Source organism: Lethenteron reissneri, chromosome 7 (genome assembly GCF_015708825.2).
Source record: "Lethenteron reissneri isolate LAM-NWPU_2019-01 chromosome 7, ASM1570882v1, whole genome shotgun sequence".
NCBI lineage: Eukaryota > Metazoa > Chordata > Hyperoartia > Petromyzontiformes > Petromyzontidae > Lethenteron > Lethenteron reissneri.
The window spans coordinates 467,680-490,125 of NC_083785.1; the positions used below are offsets into that span (position 1 = coordinate 467,680).

At 47.5% G+C, this 22,446-nt stretch overlaps 1 protein-coding gene across 1 annotated transcript in view; it reads left to right on the top strand.

Annotated features, from left to right (window-relative positions):
- The window catches only part of LOC133358565 (transmembrane channel-like protein 1), a 73,466-nt gene that overhangs the window by 46,224 nt on the left and 4,796 nt on the right, over positions 1-22,446 (top strand). The window contains 4 exon segments of the mRNA XM_061576935.1: positions 541-666; positions 12,583-12,661; positions 14,426-14,495; positions 14,498-14,686. Of these exon segments, the coding sequence (XP_061432919.1) occupies positions 541-666; positions 12,583-12,661; positions 14,426-14,495; positions 14,498-14,686 (464 nt within the window).

A 22,446-nucleotide genomic window follows, 5' to 3' on the forward strand; every position in this document is an offset into this window, starting at 1 on the left:
ACATGCATATGTAGTACTAATCACATTCCTGCATTTCCCATAAATATGCTAAATTCCTTTTGATATGCAAATCCATTTGTCAAGGCGCCCAGCTTATATATATGCTCCAAGCTCGTGTGCTGTTTCATTCAGACTCTGTCGGCTGCTTGCGTTGTGGCCGAAACGTCGTGAGAATAATTTTATTATGTTTTATTTTTATTATTTTATTACTTCCCTTCTACGTGACTTTACCGAAAGAACCAAGAAGACATAATTTCTTAGTAAATGGATTAAATTTTTTTTAGTATATGGACACACATAAGATATAACCTTTAATTATGTACTTTACATGACAGGGGCTGCTACAATCTATTCTGCAGAGTATTGGCATTACATTTTGTTAATTTTGTGCTTGCATCTACGTAGAGAGCTTATTCCCTGCCAGCGATTGCGTGTGCATTGTACGTACATTACTGAAAATAACAAACCGTGAATGAGTTTGGATCAATCATTGCAAACCCCTTCCAATCCAAACCCCTACCTGTTGCCCTGTGACCCCAGTGGAAAAACGCGCATGTACGAGGTCATCCAGGAGACCATTGAGGCCGACTTCCCAGCCTGGTTCAGCACCGTGTTCAGCTACGCGGCCAACCCGGGCCTCATCCTGCCGCTCATCCTCCTCATGGTGTATGCACCACACGCCACTCCACAGCGCCGCACCACAGTGCTGCATCACAGTGCTGCAATTTTCATCTCGAATCCCAGATGCATTCCCTTTGCCATCGGCCAGACGAGCATATTTGTGGCGGGTAGCGTTTGTCACAAAACAAATGTCCCATTGCTTTGTACAATACAAAACAATAGAATGATAAAACGATAATGACTGTCACAAGACGGACAATGTAAACTAGAAAACAATCGATTTATAAAGGCCAGTTAATAACAATGAGTTTTGAGATGAGATTTTAAAATACCAATTGGTATCCGAGTCTCAGAGCTTTGGATAAATCATTCCACAATTTTGGAGCTGTCACCCATGTGCACAATGAAAGCACCTGCATTACTAAGTGAGTACACGTGCTGTGAGCGATCCGAATGTCTTCAGATTGAAGTTCCCATAGGCTTTCCCTCTAATAATAATAATGCAATTTATAACGCGAGCAAATTTATGGACATAACGGCCGCAACTCAGAGGCGCGGAGCCAAGCTCAGAGTCGCTCGAAAGCATGGTTATAGAGGTGAGTTTTTAAGTGTCTCTTGAAGGAGACGATTGAGGTGATGCTGCGAATGTGCAGAGGGATAATGTTCCAGACTGTTGGGGCTGCCACCGAGAAGTGGCGCATAGACATGACCGTCCTGGATCTTGGTATCAAGAGGAGGTCGTGAGTCGCGCTGCGCAGGCATCTGCCATGTGCTGAGCTGCAATTCGTCAATAATGGAGAAAGGTACGGCAGGCAGGCAGATGTGAAGGCATGGTGGCAGAGGCAGGCGATCGTGTATATGACCCTACTGGCAATGGGTAGCCAGTTAAGGGCACGGAGACAAGAAAGTGAGTCGAGACGGGGATAAGTGCGGCCAATGACGATGCGTGCTAGGTTGTTTTGTAGTCTTTGAAGTTTTTTTAGGTTGCCAGTGGAGGTCCGGACTCGGACGGAGTTGCAATAGTCGAGGCGAGACCCAACTATGCAACATGCCAATGTTTTGGCAATTTAAGTGGAGATGAAAGGACATAGGTGTCTGAAAGCCTTCAGGTGAAAGTTACATGAACTGATGATATGATTGGTTTGACGGTCGAAGGATAAAGTTGAATCTAGGATGACACCGAGGTAGCTGAAGTGATCGGTGAACCAGATGTTGTGATCAAAGATTTGGATTGTGTTGGGAGTGCTGATGAGTTGAGACGTTGCTTGGTACCTAACATGATGGCCACTGACTTTTTCTGATTAAGGGCTAGGTTGTGTGCAGTGAACGACTGTTGCAAGGTGGTGGTACATTCTGAGAGCCTCTCGAATCCAGATGCATTGCTAGAATAGATAGCTGTGAATATAATAGTGTCATCCGCGTATGAGTAGTGCTTAACACCGAAGCTTGCGATGAGCCGGCCGATCCGGGAAGTGTAGGCTGTGAAGAGCAGGGGACCTAGGATGGAGCCCTGGGGAACCCCGCATAATGCTTTTGTTTCAGGCAATGTAGACGTGCCCACCCTGACTGAAGATTGCTGGTCAGTAAGGTACGGAACTATCGAGCACTCTAGTGAGTGCTGTTTCTGTGGAGTAGTTTTGACGGTAAGCTGACTGGAAGCAGCAGTAGTTTGGGGAGGAAGTGATGTGCGGTTTTAGCTGGGCGAGGGCTAGTCGTTCAAGGAGTTTAGAGAGGTTTGAGAGATTAGTGATGGGACGATAACTAGATGGGTCATCCTGGTCGAGACTTGGTTTCTTTAACAAGGGGGAAACCACCTTCTTGGTTTTTTCGGTAAAGTCACGTAGAAGGGAAGTAATAAAATAATAAAAATAAAACATAATAAAATAAAATAATTCTCACGACGTTTCGGCTACAACGCAAGCAGCCATCTTCAGGTGAAGAATGAGACAATGCCAAGCTAGGAGCTTATATATAAGCTGGGTAGGAGGTGGAAGAGGAGCGCCTTAACAAAAGAATGTGCATATCAAGAGGAATTTAGAATATTCATGGGAAATGCGTAGGAGGTGGGCGGGGGGGTTTCAAAGTCATATTATGCCCATGCATTATGCAGGATCAGCAGCACCAAGGGAGGGTGCAGGGAGTAGCATTAACAAAGGAAAGGAATGTTAATAGTATGTAGCTACAGTTACTAAACAACCACGTAGAAAACTAAAGTATAAACTAATTCTAGATTTGAAGCTTTCGTGACTGCAAAGATTCATATTCTTAGGTTTTTTCGGTTAAGTCACGTAAGTAAAACATCAAAATAAAAATAAAATAAAAATAAAAATCACGACGTTTCGGAGGCTGTTGTTTTATGTTTTACTTACGTGACTTAACCGAAAAAACCTAAGAATATAAAGTGTAAACTACATAAAAAACTAAAGTATAAACTGCATAGCATCATCAGTATATTTACTATACTCTACAATAAGCTGAGTTACTAAATGCAAGTAATACATTACAATTTTACGTCGTAAAAATTATATAATATGCTTCCATCTAAACTTTATTCTCTTACATCACACGAGCATACACCGTACTATATACTGCCATAGATAAACCCAACATTAAATTATATACTGTATTGCTATAAACCTTATACATTTTAATATAACACTATGTATTATTCTACCCACCCTAATGTGTATTATACTGATATATGTTTACTATACAATTACGATACTATATGTTACTTTGTACATTGTATTAAGCATATGAATGTTATACTATTTGTTATTATACACTGTACCATTGACCGTCGTGTCAATGGGTGAGTCGTGGGGGGAAAACTTGCAGCGGAGCAAAGAATCCATTCCCTGCGGAGAATACAATGACAGTGAGTGGAACGCGATCTGAAAGTCACCGTAAACGTGAACACAATCAGTTAAGATCCGAAATGGTTTATTACGTCCTTCCAATGATTGCTAAGCCAGAATTCATCTTCTCGGTTGAAATTGTCTCTGTGTTTGTATATGTGGATCGCCTCATGAACGAATCTCTCATGATAGCCAGATGGCTTGCAGAGAACCTCTGTCTTGGAGAAGTCAATGCCATGTGAGCCCACTGAGTTGTAACAGTGATCTGCCATGGCTGAAGTGTTTGTCCTACCGTGTTTCAGGTCTGCTTTATGTTCACGGATGCGGTCCGAGACATGTCGTTTGGTTTCCCCAATGTAACTGCTACCACAGAGGCAACTTAGTTTGTAGACGCCAGGGTACTGTATGTCTGGAACCACATCTTTTACAGACGGGACCAGATCACGGATTTTATGTACTGTGTTGAATCGGACCTGGATCTTGTGTTTAATCAGGATTTTGGAGATCTTTTTTGTGACCCCAGCAATGTAGGGTAAGGTGATGGTCTTGAAAGGCTCCTCAACAGGATCCTTCTTGATGGTTGGAGTGATGGCTTTGCGGATTGTGTAGTCGGAGTAACCATTAGCCTTAAGAGCTTGGCGTACGTGTTTGAGTTCACTGGCAATGTGTTCCTGGTCGGAGATGCATTGGGCTCTATGGTATAGAGTCTTGATGAGGGAATTCTTCTGGGATGGATGGTGGTGGGAATCCGGTTTTAGGTAAGCATCCGTATGGGTGGCTTTCCTGTAGACAGAGTGGCTCATTGAACCATCAGGTCTCCTTTTAATTAGGACATCCAAAAAGGGTAGCTTGCCATCTTTTTCGACTTCCATGGTGAATCAGATGGCTGGGTGTATGGAATTGATTTTCCCCCCACGACTCACCCATTGACACGACGGTCAATGGTACAGTGTATAATAACAAATAGTATAACATTTATATGCTTAATACAATGTACAAAGTAACATATAGTATCGTAATTGTATAGTAGACATATAGCAGTGTGATACACATTAGGGTGGATAGAATAATACATAGTGTTATATTAAATGTATAAGGTGGTTTATTGCAATACAGTATATAATTTAATGTTGGGTTTATCTATGGCAGTATATAGCAGGGGCGGTTTCTTCATTAGGGCGATTGGGCGACGCACCACCAATGTCATTCAACCACAGAGTCACGCTAGCCGTCACTGTGCCTCTGGATATAGTCCAATCAGCGTCATGTCACGTTCTGTGGAGTACCGCCTCTTTTTGGGCGATTTCACTCCGGCTGAGAATCGCCCCGAGTGGCCCCATAGACTTACATTCAAAGATGTTTTTTTTCGAACGGGGGGCGCTGCAATGCATTCTCTATGGCTTCTGGGAGGGCTCGCCCTAACGTGCTTACGTCATTATACGTAAGCATGTTTCATCCAACAATATAATTTGTCGCCACCTAGTGGAATCTTTAATAAAATAAACTTGAGTGGATTGTATTAATAGTGAGTATAGAAACAAACAAGATGTATTGTAAGAGTCACTTTATTTTTCATTAATATTAAAGAAGTGAAGTTGCCTTTACATGCTTAAGCTGTTAATTTATCCATTGCATGGGTGGACCTTATCCTTATCAATCATCCAGACATTTGCCCCCCCTGAGAGATTTTGCAGGAGCCGCCACTGGTATATAGTACGGTGTATGCTTGTGTGATGTAAGAGAATAAAGTTTAGATGGAAGCATATTATATAATTTTTACGACGTAGAATTGTAATGTATTACTTGCTGTTAGTAACTCAGCTTATTGTAGAGTATAGTAAATATACTGATGATGCTATGCAGTTTATACTTTAGTTTTTTATGTAGTTTATACTTTAGTTTTCTACGTGGTTGTTTAGTAACTGCAGCTACATACTATTAACATTCCTTTCCTTTGTTAATGCTACTCCCTGCACCCTCCCTTGGTGCTGCTGATCCTGCATAATGCATGGGCATAATATGACTTTGAAACCCCCCCGCCCACCTCCTACGCATTTCCCATGAATATGCTAAATTCCTCTTGATATGCACATTCTTTTGTTAAGGCGCTCCTCTTCCACCTCCTACCCAGCTTATATATAAGCTCCTATCTTGGCAGTGTCTCATTCTTCACCTGAAGACGGCTGCTTGCGTTGTAGCCGAAACGTCGTGAGAATTATTTTATTTTATTATGTTTTATTTTTATTATTTTATTACTTCTCTTCTACGTGACTTTACCGAAAGAACCAAGAAGATGAATCCCTGCAGTCACGAAAGCTTTAAATCGAAATTTAAGGGGGAAACCAGGCCAAATTTGAGGTTGGACGGAAAACACCCCATAGAGAATGAGGCATTTGCGATGTTCCTGATCATGATGGCGAGTTCCGGACCACATTGCTTGAACAAGGAAGCTGGGAGCACGTCGAGTGGAGATTATTTCAATTGAAGTGATTCAATTAAAGAGAAAACGTCTTTTGTAAACACCGGCTTGAGCATAGTTAGAAAGGTGTCTGGGTGAATGCTTACAATTTCAGAAAACTGGAGCGGTGTACAATGATGCGATGTGTGGGTAGACGTGCAGGAGTTTGCGATGGTGATCAGCTTGTTGGTGAAGTAAGTATTAAAGAGGTGGCAAGTTTCAGTGATGCCGGGGGATCGCTAAGGTGAGGCACCATGGTGCTACCAGGATGTAGAAGATCCTTGAGGGTTTTCCATAAAATGTGCGGTTTTCTGGTTGCTGTTTTTATGCATTCTTCAATGTAGGAGGAACGTGAGACAAGGATAAGTTTGTTAGTTTTCCTGCAGGCAACTCTGTAGGCAAGTCGATCAGCAGGTAGACCACTGCAGGACGCGATACTTTCAAGGCGCCTCCTGGTTTGCTTATCCAGTGAGTGTCGTGGGAAGACTGCCTAGCGGTTCGTGATTTTAATGGAGCCAGTTTGTCCAGCGGCGCCCTCATGTCAGCTTCTAGTTGGAGAGCGCAGACGGTTGGATCCGATGATGGGGATAACATTGCAGGCGATTTTGCGAGGAGGTGGTGTAAAGCAGAAAACTCGATACCCTTCAAATTACGGGAGTGGCGGGTGAATTTGATGGTGATTGGCTTGGGAATTTGAAGGGAAAATAGTATGAGGCGGTGGTCAGAGTAACCAGTTTGAAAATCTCCCAGTGCAATGATGCGTCGATGCTGGTCAGGTTCCAGAACCAGGTCGCGCATGCTCTCAGCATTTGTTGAGGAAGCTCTGGTGGGGCCTGAGTTTGTGATGACTAGGTTATGGCAGGCCAAGGTTGACTCAAGGTGACTATCAATGGAGGCAGGGGTATTGCTGGGGCAATTAATGTATCCTGTAAGCACGAGCCTGTGAGATGGGTTAGGAATGAGGTAAAGGAATTCCGAAAGCTCGTTTAAGAAGGTAGTGATGCTGCCATCTGGAGGGCGATAGATGGAAATGTTGGAAAAGCACTCGTTAGTAGTGAGGGATACGGACTGGACCTCGAAGGTGGCAGGAGCCATCGGTAGATAGAGCTCTTTAATTTTCAAGTGTGCATTGTAAACGACCGCTAAGCCACCACCCCGCTGGTTGCGTGAGGTTTATGAAGAACCTTGTATCCCGGGGGCACGACTTCCAGAAAGATGGCTGGCGGGGAGTCTTGCCTGCACCAGGTCTCAATAATGAGCAAAAGGGTCGATGTGGTGGTCCGAGATGGTATCGTGAACCAGGGCTGATTTGTTGGTAATGGAGCCTGAGTTGAGTAGGCCGAGGCGGATGTGTGAAGGTGGATGTGAAGATCCGTAGTGGCGAGGCGTCGAGAGATTTGAGGAGATGGCTGGTTGAATGTTGACTTGTGAACAGCGGCCCCTACCACCTCTGCAACCACGGTGCCGATGCAGTCTCTGACATTTACCTCGAAGAAGCCCGAGGCCAGAGAGCGCCCTCAGGAGCGCGGGTTCCAGGTGCAGGTGATGAAGATATGGTGCATGTCGAAGCCCTATTATATCAGCCCATTCTGTACCGATGGTAGCAACAAGTCGAGGTAGCGTTGTCCAAGCTCCGTGCCGTCAGCAAGCACTTCCCCATACGTAGCGGATGCATACACGTCCGTGTAAACACTCGTTGAGCACGTACACGGGGGACACAACCACGCAGGTGAGGTATACAATGGAGCAGCCAGAAGAACACGAGGTCCATTGGATTGGCTGACCACACGCTGTGCTCCAGCTCGCTGATGATACAGCAGGGTGGACGAACTTCGCAGAGCTCCCGTTCACTGGTGGTGCTGGGTAGCAGGCAAACCAACTCTCTCGTGTTGAGGAGATGACAGTCTGCTTCACGTTCCCACTCGCTGATGGTGTTGAACAGTGGATGGAGCACGTCGAGCTCCCACTTGCTGGCGATGCTGGGGCACGCCAAGCTCCCATTCACTGATAGTGCCGGAAGAGGTGCCTTGTGAGGACGTTGCTGGCAGGAACCGGACCCAGGGCGGCTGTTAAGCCGCACTGCTTGAACAATGCAGCCAGCGTCCTCCAACCTCGTGAGTCGGAGCAGCAGGCCTCGTTTACCCGCACTGCCCCTCAGCTGTGCGATGCGGCAGTTAAGCCGGGTTGTGTGACACTGCAGCAGCCGGCATTTCCAGCTGTTGTAGCGCCGCGAGGCGTATGCAGTGAATGCAAAGGCAGTCGGGGTTGGAGGCAGGGATCTGCCACCACCCAGAACTTGGGCGACGCCAAAGTAATAATGAAAATAATCAAACGAAATAAATAATAAGAAAAATGTAGTGGAAGATGAAAGTAAGAAGAGTGGTGGTTAATGAAGAAGGACGTGGGTAAAGTACGAGGTGTGGTTAAAGTTGATAAACTGAGAGCGATCTGGGACTGCAGCCAGCTGCGGCGCTGTCGCCATTTTGCTCATGGGCAAGTCTAAAAATAATTGCAAACGTGCTTAAAGTCTGTAACATAAATCTCAGTTAAATATAATTCCCATAAAAACTTAATTTGGAGCTTTCGTGACTGCACGAATTATTCTTTGGTTATTTTGGTAAAGTCACGTATAAAGATAAAATAATTAATTTAAATTAAATACTAGCATACGACGTTTCGATTGCAACACAAGCAATCATCATCAGGTATAAATTAAATAGAAACACAAATCTAGTATACTTAGAAATGTAATGTAATACAACAGAGAGTCGGATAACATAACAGTCAACACCCTATCTGGTTGATTACGTTCTTCCTGAGAATGCTAAATTTGAGAGAGAGATTAAACACAGAACCAGAAACATAGACAGACATATAAGCAGACAGATATCACAGAGATGCATAGAGAGAGAGCAAACATGTAATACAACATAGAGAACGTAATCAACCAGATAGGGTGTTGACTGTTATGTTATCCGACTCTCTGTTGTATTACATTACATTTCTAAGTATACTAGATTTGTGTTTCTATTAATTTATACCTGATGATGATTGCTTGTGTTGCAATCGAAACGTCGTATGCTAGTATTTAATTTTAATTTATTATTTTATCTTTATACGTGCCTTTACCGAAAGAACCAAAGTATAATTCCCATATTTCAAACGCAATGATGAAATTTCATCACCATAATGCTGCCCTACTGTGAAGTCTATTTATTTTACATTCATGCTGCTTTTACCAGCTTACATTTTCTTGGCAAAAGGTAAGCGTTATGAGAATTGTTTCATTTTTTGGGTTGCATTTCCCTCAAAATGGATGGCTTGTAATTGAACTACAAGTCTTTTGTTTATACATCACGTGGCTTGAAATAAGATCTTATTCTGCTTTAGTTCCCTTCTGTTGTCTTCGAGAGACAATGGGGCCAAGTGAAATACATCTGCTTGTTCCTGTCTTACACCACCAGCCTCGCGGCTTTGCTTTCATGTGATGGTCACGTTTTATCAACTCTCAGAGTTGATGGCCTAAACTACGACATGAGTGTAGGAGGGGTAAAGCAGCTCGGTTTGATCATAGAGTGAGGGAAAAAGTATTTGATCCCCTGCTGATTTTGTACGTTTGCCCACTGACAAAGAAATTATCAGTCTATAATTTTAATGGTAGGTTTATTTTCACAGTGAGAGACAGAATAACAACAACAAAATCCAGAAAAACGCATGTCAAAAATGTTATGAATTGATTTGCATTTTAATGAGGGAAATAAGTATTTGACCCCTCTGCAAAACAAGACTTAGTACTTGGTGGCAAAACCCTTGTTGGCAATCACAGAGGTCAGACGTTTCTTGTAGTTTGCCACCAGGTTTGCACACATCTCAGGAGGGATTTTGTCCCACTCCTCTTTGCAGATCTTCTCCAAGTCATTAAGGTTTCGAGGACTGACGTTTGGCAACTCGAACCTTCAGCTCCCTCCACAGATTTCCAATGGGATTAAGGTCTGGAGACTGGCTAGGCCACTCCAGGACCTTAATGTGCTTCTTCTTGAGCCACTCCTTTGTTGCCTTGGCCGTGTGTTTTGGGTCATTGTCATGCTGGAATACCCATCCACGACCCACTTTCAATGCCCTGGCTGAGGGAAGGAGGTTCTCACCCAAGATTTGACGGTACATGGCCCCGTCCATCGTCCCTTTGATGCGGTGAAGTTGTCCTGTCCCCTTAGCAGAAAAACACCCCCAAAGCATAATGTTTCCACCTCCATGTTTGACGGTGGGGATGGTGTTCTTGGGGTCATAGGCAGCATTCCTCCTCCTCCAAACACGGCGAGTTGAGTTGATGCCAAAGAGCTCCATTTTGGTCTCATCTGACCACAACACTTTCACCCAGTTGTCCTCTGAATCATTCAGATGTTCACTGGCAAACTTCAGATGGGCATGTATATGTGCTTTCTTGAGCAGGGGCACCTTGCGGGCGCTGCAGGATTTCAGTCCTTCATGGTGTAGTGTGTTACCAACTGTTTTCTTGGTGTCTATTGTCCCAGCTGCCTTGAGATCATTGACAAGATCCTCCCGTGTAGTTCTGGGCTGATTCTTCACCATTCTCATGATCATTGCAACTCCACGAGGTGACATCTTGCATGGAGCCCCAGGCCGAGGGAGATTGACAGTTCTTTGTGTTTCTTCCATTTGCGAATAATCGCACCAACTGTTGCCACCTTCCTCCCAAAGCTGCTTGGCGATGGTCTTGTAGCCCATTCCAGCCTTGTGTAGGTCTACAATCTTGTCCCTGACATCCTTGGAGAGCTCTTTGGTCTTGGCCATGGTGGAGAGTTTGGAATCTGATTGATTGCTTCTGTGAACAGGTGTCTTTTATTCAGGTAACACGCTGAGATTAGGAGCACTCCCTTTAAGAGTATGCTCCTAATCTCAGCTCGTTACCTGTATAAAAGACACCTGGGAGCCAGAAATCTTTCTGATTGAGAGGGGGTCAAATACATATTTCCCTCATTAAAATACAAATCAATTTATAACATTTTAGACATGCGTTTTTCTGGATTTTTGTTGTTGTTATTCTGTCTCTCACTGTTCAAATAAACCTACCATTAAAATTATAGTCTGATCATTTCTTTGTCAGTGGGCAAACGTACAAAATCAGCAGGGGATCAAATACTTCTTTCCCTCACTGTATCAGCACCTCGCTATATTGTTTCTCACATCCCTTTTGTCATAATGATGATGAACCCATCACTTTGAGGTTTTCATTCACAGTTTTTATTTTGATGCTTGTTTACCCATAAAATACTCTTTTTGAGGAGGATCCTGCCATGTTTTCGCAGTCGGTGGCAACGTTGCTGCGTGTAATCCCAATTGAGTAATTTGCAGGTCAATTTTCAGCATTGGGATGTTTGGCAAATACTAGTTCTATCACATGTAATTTTTTGTTGTCATGCATAACAGGGAAAGGACATGCAAACCACACACAAATTCGCCCGAGTTGGGAATCGAACTCGGGCCCTTCATGCTGTAAGCCACAAGTACTACCACTGGACAATCGTGTCGCCATTCATTAAACTATTCCTGAAAGTGTATAGGATCCTGGGAACAAGGTCTCCTGGAGTTAAATCCCAGAGAGTAGTTCCTTAATCTCCGAGATTGATGTCTCTGCACCCACTGCATATCACAATGTGCTGGTAATACAGTATAAGTCTAATTTGCATCAAACAGAAACAAATTATATTAGTCCCTCGGTTAACAGTGACATCGATTAACCTTTTTTTGGTTAACGTTTCGCCTCTCATAGTGACCCCATGGTTTCGACGAACACTAACATTCTGACTGGTAATGTGTTTATGTTATGCACGCGAGCGCCAATTTCGGGCAATCTGACTGCTAGTAAGTGGGGCTGAGCCATGGCCTCAGCCAATCAGCGACGCCCATTCATGAGCGTTTAGACCTTGACTGCCTTTGTTCATACAACGCTTTCTGTTTTGGTGGTGGAAACAGCTCTCCTGCAGACTCAATGATTTTTTACTTATTTTTCAACTTATAAGTGAATTCGATTAACATTTATTTCGGTTAACAGTTTTCGTGGAACGGATTTAAAACGTTAACCGAGGGATGACGCTATAATCTTAATTCAAAACTCTACCCTCTTTAGCCCCAGAGGAACTGTTGTATCAACTTACGTGTAAAATGTTTAAATCTTGACTTAAAGCGTTCGTGACTGCAGAAATTCATACTCTTTGGGTCTTTTGGTAAAGTCATGTAGACAGAAAAATAATAAAATAAAATAAAATCACGACGTTTCGATCACAACACAAGCATTCGTCTTCAGGTGAAACAATACAGCAAGCGGACTGCTGAGGCAGGAAGAAATATAGCGCTATATTTCTTCCTGCCTCAGCAGTCCGCCTGCTGTATTTTTTCACCTGAAGACGATTGCTTGTTGCGATCGAAACATCGTGATTTTTTACTATTTTATCATTTTTCTATCTACGTGACTTCACCGAAAAACCCAAAGAGTATGAGATGTTTAAGTTAGAGTCCTCATGTATAGCCCGTGTGTAACATGGGTCCAACTGTAGCAAAATACCAGATTGGAAATGTGCTGTGCCGTTTGTGATGGCCCTGTTCCCTTTGCCCTGCACCCATCAGGCTAGCCCTGTACTACTTACAGGCAGTGTCTCAATCTTACAAAGATGCCAACCTGGAGCTCAAGAAGAAACTTCAAATGGTACGGACTCTGCACGTTTGGCAATACATCACAACTTTCTAAGTGGCATCGCGTTCCTGATTTCAGCAAACTTCGATTCAAGCACATGCAAAGCACTGGGAATCCATAATTCCCCATGAGCTACCACTATCCTCTTGGCTTGAAATTCAATTACATAATGCCACGAGCATGATTATTTTGCCCCGTGCTCCCACAAGCCAGGGATCGATATAAAAGCATTGGTTTCAGGCTGTTGAGACTATAATGGGTTGGGGCTTGTAATCCATTTCCAGAACTGGAAGGCCTACAGCAAATACAATCTAGTCAAAAATAATTGAAAACTGAAGATGTCGAAAATCCCCTGGTTTAATGCAATAATTAGCTCACGTCCCAAGAACTTGCCTTGCTCTATTATTTCTTACACTGTCTGTTTTAACATGTTTGAGCACAAGCCCAAAGGCAATCTATATATATAAAATCGCAAATCTGTCTGTCTGTCTGTGTGTCGCCGGACCATACGCAGTTTCATTGGACGAAATGTGAGGGATTTGCGAGACGCGATTGGTCCGTTTGGTTTTCCACGGCGGTTGCCCCTGGCAACGGGTAGCGACGCATTCGCTGCGGGGTGGACGCCATTTTGAATTCCCGTTAAAAATATGCGCACGCATTCACACGCGACTCTGAGGTAAATTCATCAAAGTTTCACGTCCTCTTCACTCCCCCCCCCCCACCCCAATGTGTGCAATTACTATTATAGGGTCGGTAGATAATAAAATTATAGCGATTAGACAGTATTATTGTAGCGCGGGGGGGGGGGGGAACGGCACCCGTACCCAGCCTCAGCCGGGTGGGCAATCTAGGCGAGGCCGGAGGCTCTGCACGGTACTAGGCCTCGACACCCCACCACACTATAGGCCGTACATATTACTGCACAGCGGCCGAGGAGATCGTGGCTGGGGGGGGGGGGGGGGGCGGGGGTAGCAGCCAATTGTGTATATATGTAAGGTTATTAAGAAATATATTTTTCACCCGGGCAACGCCGGGTACTTATGCTAGTGTTTTTTTATAAAATAATTTGGGAAAGGAAACGATGGGAGGGAAATCCGATGTCGGGGATTGTGAGAGAAGAAAACGCAGAAAGAGAAGTGTAGTGAGCCGGTGGGTGAATGAGTGAGCTGTTGCGATCTTCAGTGTGGTGGAAGAAGAGTGTGGGTGAGATAAAACGGTGAGTCTCAACATGGGCAGAGAAATCAATGAGTGAACTTCACAGGAACAAACATAATCATACTTCCTCACCCTAGCACCTGATACCAAATCCTTTGTCAATATCTCCATCTCTGGCACCGTTCCTCGAGCCTTCACAACAGCAGCTGTTGCATATTGTCGAGCGTTGGGGCACAACACAACCACAGCTGATGCCTTTATTTGCAGTGGTGCCACTCATTCTGAATGGAAAGGGAATTGATTTGAACGACCACGGGGTGGTGAATGTAAGGCCAGGTGGCTCGGTAGTGAGTGAACGGTTCGCAATTGAAAAGTGGCGAGTTCAAATCCCGGTTGGGGGGGTTGATTTTGCCCGTCATAAATGAGTCCTTTGGAGAGAGTGGCCCCCATCATAGAAAAAGGAAATTTCCAACACTGGCTCAGAGCTGTAAACAGGAGATGAGCACCAATGCCTCAATGCTCGTTTGAGCAGCAAGGAGACGCCGAACATCATTTTTGTTTTGACCACCGCGGTTCGTGCGCCCCCACCGCCCTCCGTCCCGTCCCGTTGTAACGTCTCAGCAACGCGATGACGAGAAAAACAAAAAGAGCAAGGCGGCGGGACTCATGGAAGATTTCGAGGAGGAGCAGACGACGTGGACGTGAAGAAGGGGGCAGAGGGCGGTGCTGCGATGGGAGCGGGAAAGGGAGGCGGTGACAAACCGGCGGCAGCGGCTGCGAGCGGAGAGGCGGAGAGGGGAGCCAAACACGGGGCGGCTGCTCACGAGGGACCGCCGGCGGCGCAGGGACAGCAGAGTGGACAGGCAGCAATAGCAGGTGCGTGCGTGGAGACCAACCCACTCGCTGCAAACAAGTGGATTTAACAACAAAGACGCCCCGTATAGCCTTAACAGACTTGGGGCAAGTGCTGTTTGCATACCTGTCGACCCCGTATCAGTGCCTACCTTATTACAGACCAATTCAGACCTTGTTGGTCACCCCGTGCCATTATAAATGTCAACGTTCATCCTACAAAGTGCCATCACAAGGGAGAAACACAAACAAATAGACAAAAATTATGTTACAAAACAGTTTTACTTATTAATTTTGATAATTGGTCTGTGATCCTGCATGCTGATGCTGTCCCACGACTTTTTTTTATTTAGCCGTATTAATTTGTTTTGCCCATATTAAAATGGCTGCATGCCGTACGGACCTGAAAACCCCCAATTTCCCTGTACAAGAATATTGGTAAACCGTATGGGTTGACAGGTATGTGTTTGCGATAACCTATGAAGGCCGGCATGGCAGATGAAGGGGGTGGGTGGCCAGCACCACACCCGACCGTCTTTGTCTCCCCGGTGGCAATGTTTACACACCACACCAGGTACTTAGTTGAGGCTGAGTCGACCAAGGGGAGGCCCAAGACCGGTTCAGATAATCGCCACTGGTGTTGGTGGCCGTAAGCGGGAATCGAACTTGTGCAACGGGGTTCGTAGCGTAGTGCACTAACCATTACACTACCGCTTCCCACAACACATTTTCTCAACTATTTTAGTTTGTTGGTCTAAATTACAACATCGCCACGCATTCAGTTATTAAATCAAAACACAAGCATGCTGACGAAGAAGTGAACACTGGGGTATTCTTACAAAGAGGCACAGCGAGTGGGTCACACTTCTCAAAACACTAAACATGTTAATTGAAAACATCCCTCTTAATTTTGAAAGCAGCAGTGAACATGGTTTGCTTGACAAATATGTTTCATATCGGCATTTATGCATTTCCATTTCAACTCCTAAATAAATACATCTATAGCGGTATATTAATGACTAGGATTTGTTTTTGATGGAGTACCCTGCGTGCCACTGCATCTCAGAGCGATGTTCATGCGATAAGTGACTTGCATCACATCTCAAACATTTGAAAGGGTACCCCCAGTGGCAGCTGTCCCTCGGAGGCACAAGGCAACTCGGCATCTGGCCTGCAAGTGGGCAGTAGTCGAGCAGTAGGGGGCAATGATTGCTATGTTTAATTCCAGGCATGCTCACAAAGGTGTGTGGATACTTTAAGCTATACATTATTTTCTCACTGCTGTTTGTGACCTCTCCACTGACCATGGCGTAACATGTGTAGAGGTGTTACGGGAGGGCAAACAAACACACTGGGCGTGGTTATGCCCGTACGCGAAGAGATGCTTACATCCACGTCCGCACCGTTTAGCCTGGGGGGCTAACACGGCGCTGGGATCCCCCACGGCCCCACCCCTCAGTGGGGGAGTTGCTATATAAGGCGGTGAGCCGGAGGGCTCGGAGTTCAGTGTTCAACTTAAACCAGCGAAGCAAGAAGACCGGCTAGATAGGCCCTGGGACTCCCCTGGATCGCTGTCCTTCTCAGGACCGACCAGGGCAAGCCAGTGGCGTGGCCCCCGAGAGCCCAGAGCCGATGTTCTTGTAAGAGCCGGTCTGGGGACTCAGGGTGCCATAATCCCAGCTTAACCAGAGCTGGGTCAGCCTCACCATTCTGGCGAATTGCCCGATGATGCTGGATGCAATTACCAGCGAAACGTCGTACTCAAATTGTAAATGTTGTGGTTTCACGCTTCAACACACCGGTGGGCTAAAGCAGTTAACTATTTGTCTTTTGTCAACGTGACACTTTTTTTTACTGATTGGCCGTGTCGGGTGGTGGAGGGTTACGACACATTTATAAATAACGCGATCTAAACCCAAAAACGTTGATTATGAATAATATACACTGTTCTTTGGTTCTTTCGGTAAAGTCACGTATAAAGATAAAATAATAAATTAAATAATAGCATACGACGTTTCGATTGCAACACAAGCAATCATCATCAGGTATAATGAAATAGCGACACAAAATCTAACCAGAAAACCACAGACAGACATATAAGCAGACAGATATCACCAATATACACAGAGAGAGCAACACAGGTACAGAGAGGGGTGATCGTCTCTGTGGGGTGGCCTTAAATAGACAGAGGGGGGCGGAGGCAGAGAGAGGGAGGGGTTAGAGAAAAAATGTACATGTCAATGAGTACGAAGAGACGCGTAGTAAAGTACGCAAGCTTAGAGGGAGAAAGAACACACTAAATTAAACAACCTAGCAAAGTATCGAAATGTTACGTGTCATTTTACATAACATTTCGATACTTTGCTAGGTTGTTTAATTTAGTGTGTTCTTTCTCCCTCTAAGCCTGCGTACTTTACTACGCGTATCTTCGTACTCATTGACATGTAAAACGACACGTAACATTTCGATACTTTGCTAGGTTGTTTAATTTAGTGTGTTCTTTCTACCTGTAAGCCTGCGTACTTTACTACGCGTCTCTTCGTACTCATTGACATGTAATTTTTTCTCTAACCCCTCCCTCTCTCTGCCTCCGCCCCCCTCTGTCTATTTAAGGCCACCCCACAGAGACGATCACCCCTCTCTGTACCTGTGTTGCTCTCTCTGTGTATATTGGTGATATCTGTCTGCTTATATGTCTGTCTGTGGTTTTTTGGTTAGATTTTGTGTCGCTATTTCATTATACCTGATGATGATTGCTTGTGTTGCAATCGAAACGTCATATGCTATTATTTAATTTATTATTTTATCTTTATACGTGACTTTACCGAAAGAACCAAAGAATAATTCCTGCACTCACGAAAGCTCCAAAATTAAGAATATACACTGTGGTTAATAAATAAGTGTGCCTCCGACTACGTCGTCTAAGTCTCCTTGAACCTACTACAACTGGCGTCAGAAGTGGTCTTCTAAGGATGGATACGAGACGGACGGCTCGTACCAGAGAACCGGGGGAGGAGGAAACCTCGGCCGACTCAGAGCCCGAGATTGCTGAAGGCGAATCCGAGCAACCGGGGCCGAGTCCACCCACACCGCAACGGCAGGACGGGTGGGGACCGTCGGCTGACGGACTACGGCTGGCTCACTCCCGCCTGGCGGAGCTACTCTACGCGGCAGCCGCCACGTTGGAGGAAATCACTCGCCTGGGGGCTGGAGGAGCTGCACGGGGCGACGACGGACGACACGCGACGCCGGTTCCCGCCATTTCAACGGGGCTGGAAGTCGGATTTGCCGCCATCAGTACAGTGGGTGCTGAGGGCGGGGCCGGGCTATGCCAGGTGACCGACATTCGCCAACCAGAAGCCGCCACGTCGTCAATAGCGGCCAGCGCGTCACCAGCAGAGCGACCGCCGATGGCGCCCGCCCTTCCCGCCGATACTGTGCGGAGTGGCGGGAACGACGGGGCGCGATCTACGGCTGCGGACGCCGCGTTCCAGCAGCGATTACCGCCCCTCAAAGAGTTTGTGGGGGAAGACGGTGACTGGGGAGCCTTCCGAAGACGGTTCCTCGCTCACCAAGAAATGTCACAATGGACGGATGACGAAGCACTACGCGCGCTACCGGCGATGCTCGACAGTAACGCCCTCGTTACCCTGACCTCGGCGCCAAGAACGGCGCGCGCCATGCTGCAAATGGCGCTTCAACTCCTGTCTGCAGTCTACGGACCACCTTCTGACTGCAGACAGCTGTTCTACGATCGCCAGCGGGGCACCAAGGAATCGCCCCTGGCATACCGCACAGCTCTCCTGGCCCTGGCGAAGGCGGCTTTCCCGCAGATGGACGAGGAAGGGGTGGACGCCATGGTGGCAGAGAAGATATTGCTGTTGGCGGACGATTTGGACATTGTCGTCTTGGCGCAAGACGACACGGAGATGTGTTCCCTGCGGGCCGCGCGGCACATCCACGCAAACTTGCTGTCCCAGCGTCGCAAGGCCAGCAAGGCGGCGGCCAGGCATACCGTGGCTGCAACCACCCTCCCATCGGAAGAGGTCTGCGCTGTGGGTCGCCCGATGGAGTTGAGATCCGGGAGACGACCAGCTCGGGACGGACCGAGCCGCCAGGATCAGCCCAAGCCGTCTGGGGCGCTCACGCGCTGCTACAACTGTGGCCTCCGGGGCCATGTGGCTTCGGGATGCCGGGCTCCTCGACAGCGCGGTGCGATGCCTCGGCCGGACGTCGCGCCTCTACCCAAGCCTCACCAGGAAACTCCGGCGAGTCATGGCACCCCACATGTTTGGCCTACGCACACACCTGTGACACACTCACTCACTGCAACGAACGGGGGTCAAAAATCGCCTGTCATTGCGTCGAAATGTTCCACGATGGGGAGGGCGTTCCAACCGGGCCAGTGGTCTGAGTTGGCCCATCACGTTGTTGCCGCGTCGGTGGGGTCGTCGGTCGTTGTGGGGCATATTGATGGGGTTGAGGTGCGGGTCTTAGTTGATACGGGAGCATCGGCAACTATTGTGTCCGATTTAATTTATAACATTCTCCCTGTTCAAAGCCGTCCTTTGCTCCCCGTTTATGTTCCATGCTATGCTGCTAACGGGGGCTCGCTGGGCATTATCGGACAGATCCGCGCGCAAATTTGTATTGGGGACATCAAATTATCCGGCCCGATATTGGTCTCCTCCTCGCTGGCGGTTCCGTGCCTGTTGGGGACGGATTTCTTGGCCAAAATGCCAATTCGTATCTTGATCGACCAGGGTTGCATCAAACCCCCGTCGGGCCGACGTATGATGTTCTTGTCCTCCCCCGCTACTGTCTGTACGGCATTTGCGACGGTACAGGCGCTGGTTGCGAGGACGGTACGCGTACCGCCGGGAGCTCAGATGCTCGTGCCTCTTAGGCTGCGTCGACCATTTGCTAAGGGGATTGGGGATCGGGGGGTTCTGTTGGGACCATCTAGGGCCGGGGTCAACGGACCTGATTTGATAGCGGCCCAGACCATTGTGAAAGGGGACGGGGACCCCTTCATCGCGGTCCTCAATGTGGGGTCGCGAACGGCTGTGGTTCCTCAAGGGACTGTGCTTGCGCACGCGACGCCGGTACCCTGTGAGGAACCGGTCATTGGTCAGGTGAGCACCGCTCCTCCGTTGCAACCGCATTCGGACTGTGATGAGGGTTGGCTGGTTGCGCTTTGTGCGGGATCATCGGACCTGTCCGACTCACAGCGTGAGAGGCTTCGAATCCTCCTGCGCGAGTTTTCCGACGTTTTTAGTCAACACAAATACGATATTGGTTGTACTAAACTGCTGCGACACCATATTGACGCGGGTGACAGCGCGCCAATCCGCCAAAATCCTTTTCGGTTGAGTCCCGCCGAAAAGGATCATGTCAAATCGGCCGTAGACGACATGCTAGCTGCGGATATTATATCCCCTTCTACCAGCCCTTGGGGTGCGCCGATCGTCTTAGTTAAAAAACACGACGGCTCATTGCAGTTTTGTGTCGATTTTCGTCGACTGAATAAGATTTCCGTAGCCGACGCACACCCGCTCCCTCGGATGGATGAATCGCTTGATGCCCTGGCGGGGGCGCGGTTCTTCTCCACATTGGATTTACTGTCAGGGTTCTGGCAGCTCCCTCTGGATGAGGAATCTAAACCTAAAACTGCTTTCCGTACGCCGTACGGCCTTTTCCAATTTAACCGCTTGCCGATGGGGCTCCATTCAGCGCCGGCAACTTTTCAGCGATTAATGGAATTGATCCTGGCTGGGTTGCAATGGGATTCATGTTTGATTTACTTAGACGATGTCATCGTCTTTAGTAAAACATTAGATGAACACCTCCAGAGGTTGCGTGCTGTTTTCCTCAAAATGCGGGCTGCTAATTTGAAATTCAAGCCCCAGAAGTGTCATTTGCTCCGCGAATCGGTGCGGTATTTGGGTCACATTGTCGGACGCTCAGGTATTGCCACAAATCCCGCCAAAACGCAATGTGTCAGCTCCTGGCCGACTCCCACCTCGGTGGGGGAGGTCAGGAGTTTAATTGGATTCGCGTCATATTACCGACGGTTTGTCGCTGATTTCGCAACAATTGCGAAACCCTTACATGCCTTGACATCAAAGGGGGTCAAGTTTCACTGGGGGCAGGAGGAGGAGGCTGCTTTTCACTCCCTCCGGGACGCCCTAGTGGGGGCTCTGCCATTGAGTTATCCTGACTTTACAAAACCCTTCTTGCTCGATACAGACGCAAGCAACACGGGCATTGGAGGCGTGCTTTCGCAGGTTGTTGGGGGCGTAGAGGATGTGGTAGCGTACGGCAGTCGGGTGTTGTCTCTGGCGGAACAAAGGTACTGTGTTACCCGTCAGGAACTATTGGCAATCGTTTACTTCATTCAGCAATATCGCCCATATCTGTACGGTTGACATTTCACCGTCCGCACAGATCATGCGGCGCTGCAGTACGCCTTGCGGGTTCAACAGCCATCGGGACAATTGTCTCGATGGTTGGAGATTCTCCAAGATTTCGATTTTGAGACTACATATCGTAAGGGCGTTCGCCACACGAATGCAGACACTCTGTCGCGTTTGCCGCCCACCTCCGAGTGCGCTTGCCTCCTGGGTTTGGGGCGTTGCAGACCTCCGAATGTGATCTCTGATTCGGTCCTTGCGGCCGCCGCTGATGCGCCTTCAATTGCGGGTCCTATTGAGCAAGAAGGAAGGGATTCTTTGCTGGGGTTGTCTGTTGCGGAGTGGGGGCACCTCCAAATGGAGGACACCTCCCTCCTCGCTTTGCGCCGTCGCATCGGGGGAGTTGGTCGGGGGGCGGAAAATGTCGACTCGTGGGGGTTATTCCAGGGTCTTTTGATGCATTGGGATGGGAGATCCCGCCGCCACCGGCTGGTGGTGTCTTCCGCATTGAGGGGTAGAGTGGTGTGGGTTGCGCACGAGCGACTCCTTCACCTGGGGACTCACAAAACCCTTGCCATGCTCCAGCTGAATTTTTCTTGGCCGGGCATGGCAAGGGACGTGGATGATCTTTTAGGGTCGTGTACTCAGTGCGCGCAACGGAAGCCACCAGCGAGGGGGTCCAACCCACCATTGCAGTCTATCAAAGTTTCCCGGGTTAACGAGCTCGTCGCACTTGATATTCTGGGCCCATTCCCCGCTACACCTAGGGGAAATAAATACCTATTGACCGGGGTAGAATATTTTACGCGATGGCCTATGGCCTGGCCCCTCGCCAACCAGTCGGCAGCAGCCATCGCGGAGGCCTTTGTCCAGGGCTACGTCCTCGACAAAGGTGCTCCGGAGCGGCTGCTGACCGACCAGGGTAAAAATTTTTCTGGTAAACTTCTACACGAAGTGTGCGAGCTCCTGGGTACGAAAAAAATTCGTACCTCCCCATATCATCCGCAAACTGATGGGATGGTGGAGCGTCTGCATCGGACTATCACGTCCATGCTGTCCCAACAGGTCTCTGAATCCCAGACCGATTGGGACCTTCATATTCCGGGGGTTTTGGCGGCCTACAGAATGGCTCTTCATGCGGCGACCGGATTTTCGCCCTTCTTCTTAATGTACGGCCGCGAGGCTAGCCCACCTGTCGCGACTCAGCTGCAGATCTCCACGCCGCATGCTAAATCAAAATTGACCGACCATGTCAAATTCAACATCGCTAAATTGACAGAGGCGCGGGAGGCGGCCATCCAGAATTCAGAACTCCGCCAGAGGGCGAATGAGAGGCTCAGGCTGGGTCGGGCACATGTGCTCCAGTGGAAACCGGGT